The sequence below is a fragment of the Myxocyprinus asiaticus genome, chromosome 28 (genome assembly GCF_019703515.2).
Source record: "Myxocyprinus asiaticus isolate MX2 ecotype Aquarium Trade chromosome 28, UBuf_Myxa_2, whole genome shotgun sequence".
Taxonomy (NCBI): Eukaryota; Metazoa; Chordata; class Actinopteri; order Cypriniformes; family Catostomidae; genus Myxocyprinus; species Myxocyprinus asiaticus.
The window spans coordinates 18,766,056-18,778,473 of record NC_059371.1 but is presented as its reverse complement, the minus strand read 5'-3'; the positions used below and the strand labels follow the sequence as shown (position 1 = coordinate 18,778,473).

At 38.1% G+C, this 12,418-nt stretch overlaps 1 protein-coding gene across 1 annotated transcript in view; it reads left to right on the top strand.

Annotated features, from left to right (window-relative positions):
* Positions 1–10,309, top strand: part of LOC127418494 (dynein axonemal heavy chain 12-like) — a 52,326-nt gene extending 42,017 nt beyond the window's left edge. The window contains exons 62-73 of the mRNA XM_051659084.1: positions 2,285–2,435; positions 2,880–3,133; positions 3,636–3,776; positions 3,859–3,996; positions 4,461–4,694; positions 4,790–4,978; positions 5,118–5,221; positions 8,396–8,600; positions 8,784–8,921; positions 9,019–9,110; positions 9,523–9,590; positions 9,695–10,309. Coding sequence (XP_051515044.1) covers positions 2,285–2,435; positions 2,880–3,133; positions 3,636–3,776; positions 3,859–3,996; positions 4,461–4,694; positions 4,790–4,978; positions 5,118–5,221; positions 8,396–8,600; positions 8,784–8,921; positions 9,019–9,110; positions 9,523–9,590; positions 9,695–9,888 — 1,908 coding nt within the window. The 3' untranslated portion in view covers positions 9,889–10,309. The remainder of the gene's footprint in view (positions 1–2,284; positions 2,436–2,879; positions 3,134–3,635; positions 3,777–3,858; positions 3,997–4,460; positions 4,695–4,789; positions 4,979–5,117; positions 5,222–8,395; positions 8,601–8,783; positions 8,922–9,018; positions 9,111–9,522; positions 9,591–9,694) is intronic.
* The last annotated feature ends 2,109 nt before the right edge of the window (positions 10,310–12,418 follow it).

The following is a 12,418-nucleotide window of genomic DNA, read 5'->3' as shown; positions in this document are numbered from 1 at the left end:
ACAGAGCCAGGGCTGTGTACAAATACTCGATGTTTTTCAGCCCACCCACAGAACGGACAGCTAGCAGACTTTGTATATTGGATTAGAATTACTGAGTACACCTTTAAGGGGCAATATTTGCCTCCTAGATTTGATTTACAGAAGCATTTTTTTAACCATTTAAAAAATAACCTTTGTGTCCCATTTGTTTTGTCAAAAAATTAATTTATCCAAATTCTCAGATTTGAGAATTTATTACCTCACCCTAAGAGTTCAATTAACATCAGTTCATATTTTATGCTGTAATATACAGGTGCATCTCAATAAATTAGAATGTCGTGGAAAAGTTCATTTATTTCAGTAATTCAACTCAAATTGTGAAACTTGTGTATTAAATAAATTCAATGCACACAGACTGAAGTAGTTTAAGTCTTTGGTTCTTTTAATTGTGACGATTTTGGCTCACAGTTAACAAAAACCCACCAATTCACTATCTCAAAAAATTAGAATATGGTGACATGCCAATCAGCTAATCAACTCAAAACACCTGCAAAGGTTTCCTGAGCCTTCAAAATGGTCTCTCAGTTTGGTTCACTAGGCTACACAATCATGGGGAAGACTGCTGATCTGACAGTTGTCCAGAAGACAATCATTGACACCCTTCACAAGGAGGGTAAGCCACAAACATTCATTGCCAAAGAAGCTGGCTGTTCACAGAGTGAACATCAAGCATGTTAACAGAAAGTTGAGTGGAAGGAAAAAGTGTGGAAGAAAAAGATGCACAACCAATCGAGAGAACCGCAGCCTTATGATTGTCAAGCAAAATCGATTCAAGAATTTGGGTGAACTTCACAAGGAATGGACTGAGGCTGGGGTCAAGGCATCAAGTACCACCACACACAGACTTGTCAAGGAATTTGGCTACAGTTGTCGTATTCCTCTTGTCAAGCCACTCCTGAACCACAGACAATGTCAGAGGCGTCTTACCTGGGCTAAGGAGAAGAAGAACTGGACTGTTGCCCAGTGTTCCAAAGTCCTCTTTTCAGATGAGAGCAAGTTTTGTATTTCATTTGGAAACCAAGGTCCTAGAGTCTGGAGGAAGGGTGGAGAAGCTCATAGCCCAAGTTGCTTGAAGTCCAGTGTTAAGTTTCCACAGTCTGTGATGATTTGGGGTGCAATGTCATCTGCTGGTGTTGGTCCATTGTGTTTTTTGAAAACCAAAGTCACTGCACCCGTTTACCAAGAAATTTTGGAGCACTTCATGCTTCCTTCTGCTGACCAGCTTTTTAAAGATGCTGATTTCATTTTCCAGCAGGATTTTGCACCTGCCCACACTGCCAAAAGCACCAAAAGTTGGTTAAATGACCATGGTGTTGGTGTGCTTGACTGGCCAGCAAACTCACCAGACCTGAACCCATAGAAAATCTATGGGGTATTGTCAAGAGGAAAATGAGAAACAAGAGACCAAAAAATGCAGAAGAGCTGAAGGCCACTGTCAAAGAAACCTGGGCTTCCATACCACCTCAGCAGTACCACAAACTGATCACCTCCATGCCACGCCGAATTGAGGCAGTAATTAAAGCAAAAGGAGCCCCTACCAAGTATTGAGTACATATACAGTAAATGAACATACTTTCCAGAAGGCCAACAATTCACTAAAAATGTTTTTTTTATTGGTCTTATAATGTATTCTAATTTTTTGAGATAGTGAATTGGTGGGTTTTTGTTAAATGTGAGCCAAAATCATCACAATTAAAAGAACCAAAGACTTAAACTACTTCAGTCTGTGTGCACTGAATTTATTTAATACACGAGTTTCACAATTTGAGTTGAATTACTGAAATAAATGAACTTTTCCACGACATTCTAATTTATTGAGATGCACCTGTATATTTAGAGCTATAATGGAACTATGTCAGATATTACAAATAAATATATAATTCATTACGAGGGCATTTTTTGCCCCCACACTTTGAATTTGGGGCATTTTTGTAATTTTAGGTGGCATTTTTGCCTAAGACCCCTACATTTCTGACCCTGATGGTGACTGAAGCTAATATTCTGCCTAACATCTCCTTTTGTGTTCCACGGATGAAAATAAATGTTAAACACGTTTATAACAATACGAGGGTGAGTAATTTAAGACAGACTTTTCATTTTTGGGTGAACCATCTATCCTTTTAAAACATTTAATAATCATAGTTTATTATATTGGAATATAATGGAATAAATATAACACATCACTCAAAGGAACAATTCTTTATTTCTTCAGTTGTTTTAATTTTGCTTATTTCTTTGTTCAAAGATTGAGCCAGCAATCAGTAAATTTCTCACTGAGAAACTGGGAAAGAAATTTGTTGAGCCACCTCCGTTTGACCTCAGTAAGAGCTACATTGACTCCAACTCCACCATTCCACTGGTCTTTGTACTCTCTCCTGGAGCAGACCCTATGGCTAGTAAGTCACTCCAGTTTTCACACCAGTTTAAATAGCATACATTTCTAAAGTTTAACCTAAAATTAATTAAAGGTGCACTTAAATGTTTTTTTTTATGTTTCGCTAGCTGACACAACAGTGGTTCTAGACTTTATACTGACACCTAGTGAAAAAAGTTTTTAGTTACCATTGTACAAGTACCCTATTTGCAGGCATATTTGTCACCCATACCGTAATTACTTTTTAAGATTTACAGTAAATTGGAGATTTATGCTTTGTTGACACTGCTAAGCTTGTTTTAGGCAACTGATATGACCAGAGTCTTAATCAATTGTCATTTTTTCCCTATTTGTCAAAATTGGAAAAAATTACTTAGTGCAGCTTTAATCCCTATTCACATCTTTGTAATACAGTGACACAGTTTTGTATAGCATACATTCATGTGAAATACCTTTTTTCCTTTAGGTCTGCTGAAATTTGCCATTGATATGAACATGGGTGGCTCGCAATTTAAATCCATCTCTCTGGGACAAGGCCAGGGTCCCATAGCAGTGAAGTTGATCCACTCGGCCATGAAGGAGGGCACCTGGGTGTGCTTGCAGAACTGTCACCTGGCCGTGTCCTGGATGTCCACTCTAGAGAAGATTTGTGAAGACCTCACCCCTGACACATGCCATCCAGACTTCCGTCTTTGGCTTACCAGCTACCCCTCACCCATGGTACTACGTGGGGCTCTCATGAGGGCACTCGTGTCTTTTTTTAAACCCCTAAACAGACAGTTGCCTTCTGTTCCTGAATTATATGTATTTTCTGCAAATGATCAGATCCTTAAAGCTGAAGTGATTTCTGTGCTGCTGGCATCACCAAACAAATTTGCAAAAAAAGAAAAAAGGTTAAGTTAAAAATATTGAAAATATTAATTGTCCTCCATTGGTCAAACAAACAGATAGCCCCACCCCAAGCTCATGCCATTGGTTGAATCTACAGTATGCTGCTGTATCAAGCTGGTCAGGCAATCAAACAGTGCATTGTCTTAAAAGTGCCACAGAGTCACAGCGTTTACACTGTTCAGGAAGACAACCTACCCAACCTTCCTTACAGTTGACTCAGCACACTGAAGTATTTTAACATCCAAAAAATGACACAGTTCATCTTTAAGCTTCTAGCTGTGATGAACTGAGTGATAGAATTAAATAAACAATGTGCCATTTGCTCTGTCAGTTTCCAGTGACCATCCTGCAGAATGGAGTGAAGATGACAAATGAGCCTCCCACTGGCTTGCGGTTAAACCTCTTGCAATCCTATCTGTCTGATCCCGTCTCTGACCCTGGGTTCTTCACAGCATGCCCTAACAAAGAGCTAGTGAGTAGAGCCACCCTGGTCTTATTCTGACTTTTCTTTGTTTAAAATATTATAGTAATTTATTATTACTGCTGTTGTGTAGGTCTGGGAGAAGCTCTTGTATGGGGTTTGCTTCTTCCATGCTCTTGTCCAGGAAAGGAAGAAGTTTGGGCCATTAGGATGGAACATACCTTATGGATTTAATGAGTCAGATCTGCGCATTAGTATCAGACAACTGCAGGTAATGGACTGTGTCAGAGTTCCTTTAAAAGGAAAGTTCACCCAAAAATTAAATTCCAGTAATTATTTACTCACCCTAATGTCACTCAAAACTAATCTGACTTTGTTTCCTCAATTGAACATAAAAGGGGAATTTTTAAAGTCCTTCTTATGGCTTATTTGCCATAATGCAGGTGAAAAGTGACTGGTCTATCAAACTCGGAAAAAGACCCACACCATAAAACGACAGTAGAAGTAATCAATACGACTTGTGCAATTTATTGCTAGTCTTCTGAAGCCATATGATCATTTTGTGCAGTGAAATGGACAAAATTAAAGTTGTTATTCACTCTCAAATCAAATCATTAATAAAGCGCTTAAATCAAATATGCCGGCTAGGTCAATACTCTTTAGAAAAAAAAAAATCAATTGATTTTGAAAAACACTTCACTAACTTTTTAATCGTCTTCACTTTTTTTGCCTCAGCTGTTTGTAAATGAGTATGAGGAAGTTCCATTTGAGGCCATCACTTATCTGACTGGAGAATGTAACTATGGAGGACGTGTAACTGATGACTGGGATCGTCGCCTCCTCATGACAATCCTTGCTGACTTTTACAATAAAGATGTTATCGAGAACCCACGCCACTCCTTCTCTCCCAGTGGCAATTATTACGCACCTCCAAAGTCCATCTATGAAGACTATGTGGTGTTTATCAAGGTAAGGCTCTATGTTATAAAGCCTGCTGATTTCTGATTAAATTTACACTCTGATGATGAAACAATTAAATGTAATACACTTGATATGCTCCACAGAAACTGCCTTTTACTCAGCACCCCGAGGTGTTTGGAATGCATGAGAATGTGGACATCTCCAAAGACCTTCAACAGACAAAACTACTGTTTGATTCCCTGATCCTGACCCAGGGTGGTGGCTCAAAGGGTGGGGGCGGCTCTGGCGGGGATAGTACTCTACTTGACATTGCTAATGACATCTTGTCTAAAGTAACTAAATCCTTATTCATCCCATTATGAATAGTTTTAGGAATTAGGAATTTTAGGAATTGGTTTTCTTGTAAGGATATTACAAGATATTTTGCACATGTGGTTATGATTTACTGAAATTCTTTTTTTGGTCATATAGCTTCCAGGTAACTTTGATATAGAGTCTGCCCTTGTCAAATTCCCTGTGCTTTATGAGGAGAGCATGAATACGGTGCTTGTACAGGAGATGCAGCGCTATAACAAGTGAGTCGCTAGACCTCATATCAGCAGGCCTGGATTAAGAACACACAGGCCCCTGGGGGCTATAGCAACCCCAAGGGCCCCTCATGGCCTTTCTTGGTAGCCTATCTCACACTATAATGTTACCCGAGAAATAATGCAAAAACAACACAAACAGTTCAATTCTGGTGACTTCGAGAAAAGCATTTATTTCTCGGGTATGTGTAGCATTCATGGAACTATTGTGTAACGCATTTCTTAAAGACAGTAACTGGTCAAAAGAGTTCTCACGCTAAAAAAACAAGACGAATAGAGCAGAATGCAGGTGTCTCGAGACGCATTTTTTTAACAGTTGAAGTTCTTATTTAACCTGACATGGCATCAGAAATTATTTAACCTAAAAATGTGTAAGAGATGCTAAAACAAAGTGCAACGTGATGCAGTTATCAAAAGACATCAATCTAGCGAATGTTTACATGGTAAACTATTTAAAAACAGCGCAACCAGATGCAAAAACATGTTCTGTGTTAACAGATCCTTGTTCACACAGCACTTGCTGAAGTTTCTCAAAGTTACCTCTCAAAAATGCAGCCTTTTGTTTCAGTTGATTGTAGGTAAATATCCATTTCATCAAGCGCTGTTTGTTCCCTGTGTTCGTAAGTATCCCGATACTGTTATAATGAGTGAGAAACCGCTCCAAAAGATTTGTTGAGAGAGCAGTCCGAACAAACTGGACTGAATCACGAATCGATTCAGGCCATTTTGTAAGCTCGTTTGGCCAATTCACTGAAAAGAACCGACTCAAATTGGGCAACCCTAGTTCTTTAAATAGCCAACAGAAAGACGGGACACGTTATTATTGCTGAAATATTCTGCGAGTAAATGTTTCTCAAGTCAGTTGGAGCGCTCATGGTATGCACGGATGTTCGGACCGCTCTCTCACTTTTTTGAACATATTTGAACTCTGCTATTTCTACAAGTTCAAGACACATTTCCGACTTACCAACAGGTAAAAGAAAGAGGCACTCCCCGACGTAATTATGCAAACTGAAAAGTGATTTTCACTGGAAAATGAATGAAAACAGCAAGGCAAGTGTGCCTATCATCTCTTTTTATTTTTAACGTTAAATACAGACAACCCACTTAAGACTTGTCAATCAAGAATGCAACCAAAAGTGATGAAGGACTCCTGCCCTCCGCAGCCAATCACAGGGCCCCTTCACAATTGGGCCCTGGGGCTTCAGCCCCGCCTAGCCCTTATTTAATGCTGCCTTCACGTGCTATCAGAATTATCGTAAATACGAGTTTCCCACACGAAAGTTGCACATGAACAGCCCCTCAAGTCGTAATTACGACTGGGAAACTCTGAGATCATTTTCATTCCCAAGTTTCTGAGATGGGAGGAGTCGTAAACTTTCAACATGGCAGAGGACACTACGGTTTCATATATTTGATTTGATTTGATTTGGGATTAAAATCTTATTTTATACTCTGTCACGTAGCCTATATCACAGAGGGACAAAGAAATATATAGCCTTTATTTGATTCATACATTAATGATTATAACAAGCAGATGACTGCTTCTACAAATCTATGAAACAGCATCTCTATAAGACAAGAGAATAATTATACAATTACAGATGGATATTTTCAGTCTCTAAACCTTGCAAAACAAAAAGGACAAATAAAAATGTGTAGGCTAGTAGATTTTTATTTCCAAAACTAAGTTATATGGATTATGGATATGGTATATGGTATATATGGATTTATAACACATATATTGTAATAAAATATGACTTACTTGAGATGACAAGGATAAAAAGATGAAAACGGTTATCTTTATGTATCCTGCAATGGTCGATTACGATATGGCACAAGTATAGCAGTTTCGTGGAGATAAAATACAAAACATTGCATATATCCAGTATTTAAAATAAACACCAAACATTGAAGCTGCCAGAGAGAAACAAACATTTATTATATGGATGAATTTATTAAACATTAATGCTTATATAGACACAGATCTACCAGCAGTAATTAAACTACTCACATTTAGCTACCCACTAGGCTAATATCAAGTGTCAAACAAAACTGCGTATAGGCTATATGCCGTACTGATAACACTAAATAGCATAATATTGTAAAGAGAATCTAATATTATATGTAGCTGTGGGCGTGCACATTAAAAATATCCAGAACGTCACGGAAATCGACTATGTAGTGGATTAAATCCACTACGTCATCGTGCTATGGGGCGGAATCTCCAAAAGAGGGCAGGGTTACTCTAAAAGGGGGTGTGGTTACTCCAAAAGGGGGTTGCACCAACTCCAAAAGGGGGTGTCACTTCCACTTATGGTTAAGGTTAGGGAAAGGGTTAGGTAAGGGTCTCCCTATTTCTTCAGTGGCGGTTTGGAGCGACCACCCCTTTTTGGAGCAATGCCTGCAGCTATACCCTTCTCCGTCAAACACGACACAATGAGAATGAGCAAAATGATTGACAGGTGAAATGCGTCAGTGTCCGCTGACACATTTTTGTTTGCTGTTTACAAGGTCTACAGCTGTCACAGAGATCGGTGAGATATCTCAGGACACTTATTTCATTAATATCTTTAAGGGAGTAGGAACTTTTCTTTGCATACTAAAGGGACCGTGTAACTTGTCACAGTTTCTAAAAAATGTGGCGCTTCTGCATAAGATGTTGAATAAACACCATACGTGATGCAACTGTCAAAGATGTCCGTCTAGTGCATGTTTACATAGGAAAACAATTCAATTACAGCAAAAAACAGCTTCGGTGTGAATGGCCCCAAAGTCACCCTAAATTTCATTGCATTAGATAACAAAATATCAAACCAAGTGGCATCTGCAAACAAATGATGCCAGACTTTTTCTCAGAACTACCTTAACTTTTCTGAGCCATTTTTGTTATTACTTTTAAACAACTGGTCCCAGGTAATTTTTAGGATATGTATGAATTTGGTTCACCTCAAGTTCACACAGTTGTACTAACAGAGTAACCACAGGTGTAGTTCATCACATTAACTATAGACATGTTCCAGGTTTGACAATCAGAAAGTGTCCAAATACTTTTTGTCTTAATTTTGAATATATTCATTGTAAATAAGAATAAAGAATGAACTATGGTAAAAATGGTTACAATAGCATATTTACATTCTGTAACTTCTGTGTCCTCCTCAGTTTGTGCAGTACTATACGAGTGAGTCTGCAAAACCTGATAAAAGCCATTAAGGGGTTAGTAGTGATGGATGCAGAGCTAGAGGCAGTAGCCGGCAGTCTGCTTGTGGGGAAAGTGCCAGAAAAGTGGGCTAAATGCTCCTATCCTAGTCTCAAGCCACTGGGCAGCTATGTCAATGACTTCTTAGCCAGACTTAAATTTCTGCAGGTCAGTGACAACATTTAACCCAAAAGAATACCAACAATGACTCTCTTCTCACTAAAATGTATTATTTTCAAGTTTATATTGTATTTACACATATAAAAATGATTAAAAAATAATTCATGTTTTTGGTGCATTACTTTGTCTTTGTTAATTAGATTTTGTCTTCTTTTTCACATGCTCTTTCAGGAGTGGTATGACAAACAGAAGCCACACGTATTCTGGCTGTCTGGGTTTTTCTTCACTCAGGCTTTCCTAACAGGTGCCTTGCAGAACTACGCCAGGAAATACTCCACCCCCATCGACCTGCTCGGATTTAATTATGAGGTATCCTCTGCTGCAATTGTTTCTGGATTGGGTGTATTCTCACTAGATGAAATAGAGAGCTGATTGACGAGGTATATTTTGCTCTTTATTGCTTTAGGTTCTGCCTTTTGACACAGCAGACTCATCTCCTGAAGATGGAGTCTACATTCACGGCCTTTTTCTGGATGGAGCTCGGTGGGATAGGAAAAGGCAAGAATATTTTCCATGAGAGGAAGACACTAGAAACAATATAAAAATTGTTTGACCTAATGGAATTAAGAAATGAACATTTTTGAATCAACACTTAAAAAAATGAAAATTCTGTCATCATTTAATCACGCTCAAGTTGTTCCAAAACTGTATAACTTACTGTCTTCTGCGGAACACAAAAGAAGATTTTAGACAGAATGACAGCCTCGGTCACCATTCACTCTCATTGTATGGAAAAAAGATGCAATGCAAGTGAATTGTGACTGAGGCTAACATTTGGTCTAACATCTCCATTTATGTTCCAAGGAAGATTAAAAGTAATACGGGTTTGGAACAACATGAGGGTGGGTAAATGATGAAATAATATTAATTTTTAAGTGAACAATCCCTTTAAATGTGTTCTTCCTTGCAGCGGCGTATTAGCTGAACAGTATCCCAAAGTTCTCTTTGATGTAGTCCCTATCATCTGGATCAAACCCAGTAAGAGAACGAATCAATGTTATAAGATGATTAACTACAGCAATTCTATCACTTCGTAGACTTGAAGTTCCTTTACTCAGTAAACTCTTTAAACCTGTCTTTAGCGGACAGGAGGATCACGGAGCAGCCTCACAACATCTATGTGTGTCCCCTCTACAAGACCAGTGAGCGTAAAGGTACACTGTCCACCACTGGCCATTCAACCAACTTTGTCATCAGTATGATGCTCCCTACCAGCAAGCGCCCTCAGCACTGGATCAAGAGAGGTGTGGCTTTGCTCTGTCAACTGGATGATTGACACTGGACCCTTTTACTTCTGAACAAGCACTTCACTTACTATTCTGTTCTCGCATATTGCTTTATGGTGTTCCATCGATGAACTACTTCAATTAAAAACAAATCTCTGCAGTTGACTCATGTTTAAATATCTTCAGAAAGACAATCACTGACATTAAAGGAATAGTTCTCTCAAAAAAGACAATCCTGTCATTATTTTCTCACCCTCATGTTGTTCCACACCTGTATGGCTTTCTCTCTTCAGTGAAACATAAAAGGAGACGTAAGTCAGAACGTTAGGGACCGGCAGCCTCAGTCACCAATCACTTTTAATGTACGGGACAGAGCAGTGTCAAGTTCAACATTTTTCAACATTTCTCCTTGTGTTCCACGGTAGAAAAAAAGTAATATGAGTTTGGAATAGCATGCTGATAAGTAAATGCTGACAGAATTTTCATTTTTGGGTGAACTAGCCATTTAATATGTGTATCTTTTTGGGGGGATTGTTATAGTTATAGGAATGTTCCAGGTTCCATACAAGTTAAGCATTTGTGGCATAATGTTGATTACCACAAAAATTAATTTTGACTTATTCCTCCTTTTCTTTTGTTATTTTTTTTTATTTTTATTGATTCTTATATATAATACAGAATAAACAAAATATACTGTATATATACAGAATCAACTTTTAACCCCCATTTTTTCCCTTTCCCTTTCCCCCTCCCAAACCCCAACCCCACACTGTCCCTAAACAAATATCCCTGTGGTCAAAGCCTGAGTTACACACATATAAACAAACAAAATAATATCTGAGAAAATAAAACTATAAAAATGAACAAATAAAGATGAGAAAAGAAAGATTCCACAAAGGATACAATTCACAATTTTAACCGCAATCATGTTTCTCTCCACGTGACCCTCACCGAGAGCTTTCAGTTATTTGAAAGCCAATCATTACACTAGTTTGGGCCCAGCTTTTTGTATGTTGTTGTATGCCACCTGCTTTAATAACTGCCCAATCACCCAGTATACATAGTCTGGGGCAGAATGAAATTTGAGTATCTAAAACCTCACAGATAAAATTCTGGACCCACAACCAGAATTATTGAATCTTAGCACAGAACCACAGAGCATGGGCTATGTCTCCATCCTCCAACTGACATCACCAGCAGGTAGGTGTGTCTTTTAAACCAAGCCTAAACAATCTAGAGCAGGGGTCTTCAACCATTTTTAGGCAAAGGACCCCTTGGTAGATGGAGCAGGGATCCCCGTTGCATATTGTATATGGTATCATATTATTGTATATACATATTTGATGATGTTTACATTGTAAAGCCATTAAAATAATCATTAAATTAAGTATAGCAGAAGTCTGCAACCTTTTTGACATGAAGTGCTATTTTTAATTTTCCTTTTTATTCACTGTAAATACCTGAAAAATTGAGACCTAGAAATCCCAAATTGCTGTGTTACATTTTGAAATGATCTCAAAGCTCTGTTTTCATAAAGGTCACCAAGTGTAGAAACACCCCTCTCCATCCATTCTTTCCAGCAAATGGGGGACTTGTTAATACAGAATTTGGGGTTCAGCCATATGCTTGAGGAAACATTTAGGTAAATATCAAAATTGAACATACAGGAAATCTTTGCCCATACTGAATGTGTGAAATAATGGCATGCATTTTTACTTCTCTATGCAATTTGATAGAAAGACTGTAGTAGATAATTGAATTTGGGGATACAATTCATTTTTATAACATTGAAGTTCCCTGCCATAGACAAATGTAGTGAAGCCCACCTATCCACATAGCACAAAAACCTTTTCATTAATGGGTCAAAATTAACTCTAATGAAATTTTTCAAATTTGCTTGAAATTAAATGCCTAAATACCGAATGCTTACTTGGGCCATTGAAAGGTGCCAGGTTGGAAAACCATGGCAGGACAATATGCTGACAGAACAAGAGCTTCATATTTAGACCAATTCACCCTGTATCCTGAAAATTTGGAGAAAGAATTAATAATTCTATGGAGGCTATACATAGATCTTTTAGGGTCGGAGACAAATAATAATATATCATTTGCATAGAGTAGAAGTTTATGCACCACACCTCCTGCTACAATACCAGGAAAATCATCCTCTTTTCTTATTGCAGCTGCTAATAGATCCAGGGCAAGACAGAACAATAAAGGGGAGAGAGAACAACCTTGCCAGTTTCCCCTACCAAGAACAAAAAAAATCTGAAATTAATCCATTAGTTTGCACTGCCGCAAATGGTTGTTTATAATGTAACTTAATCCACCCAATAATAGTGTTTCCAAACTCATACATTTCCAAAATCTGAAAAAGATAGTCTCCTTCCACCCTAACAAACACCTTCTCGGCGTCAAGTGAGATGGCAGTGATCGGGGTCTGATCATTTGCTATTGACCACATAATATTTAGAAAACATCTAATATTATCAGAAGAACTACAACCATGAATAAACCTCACTTGATCTATATGTAAAATAGATGTAATTACTCTGCTTAACAGATTAGCTAGAATTTTAG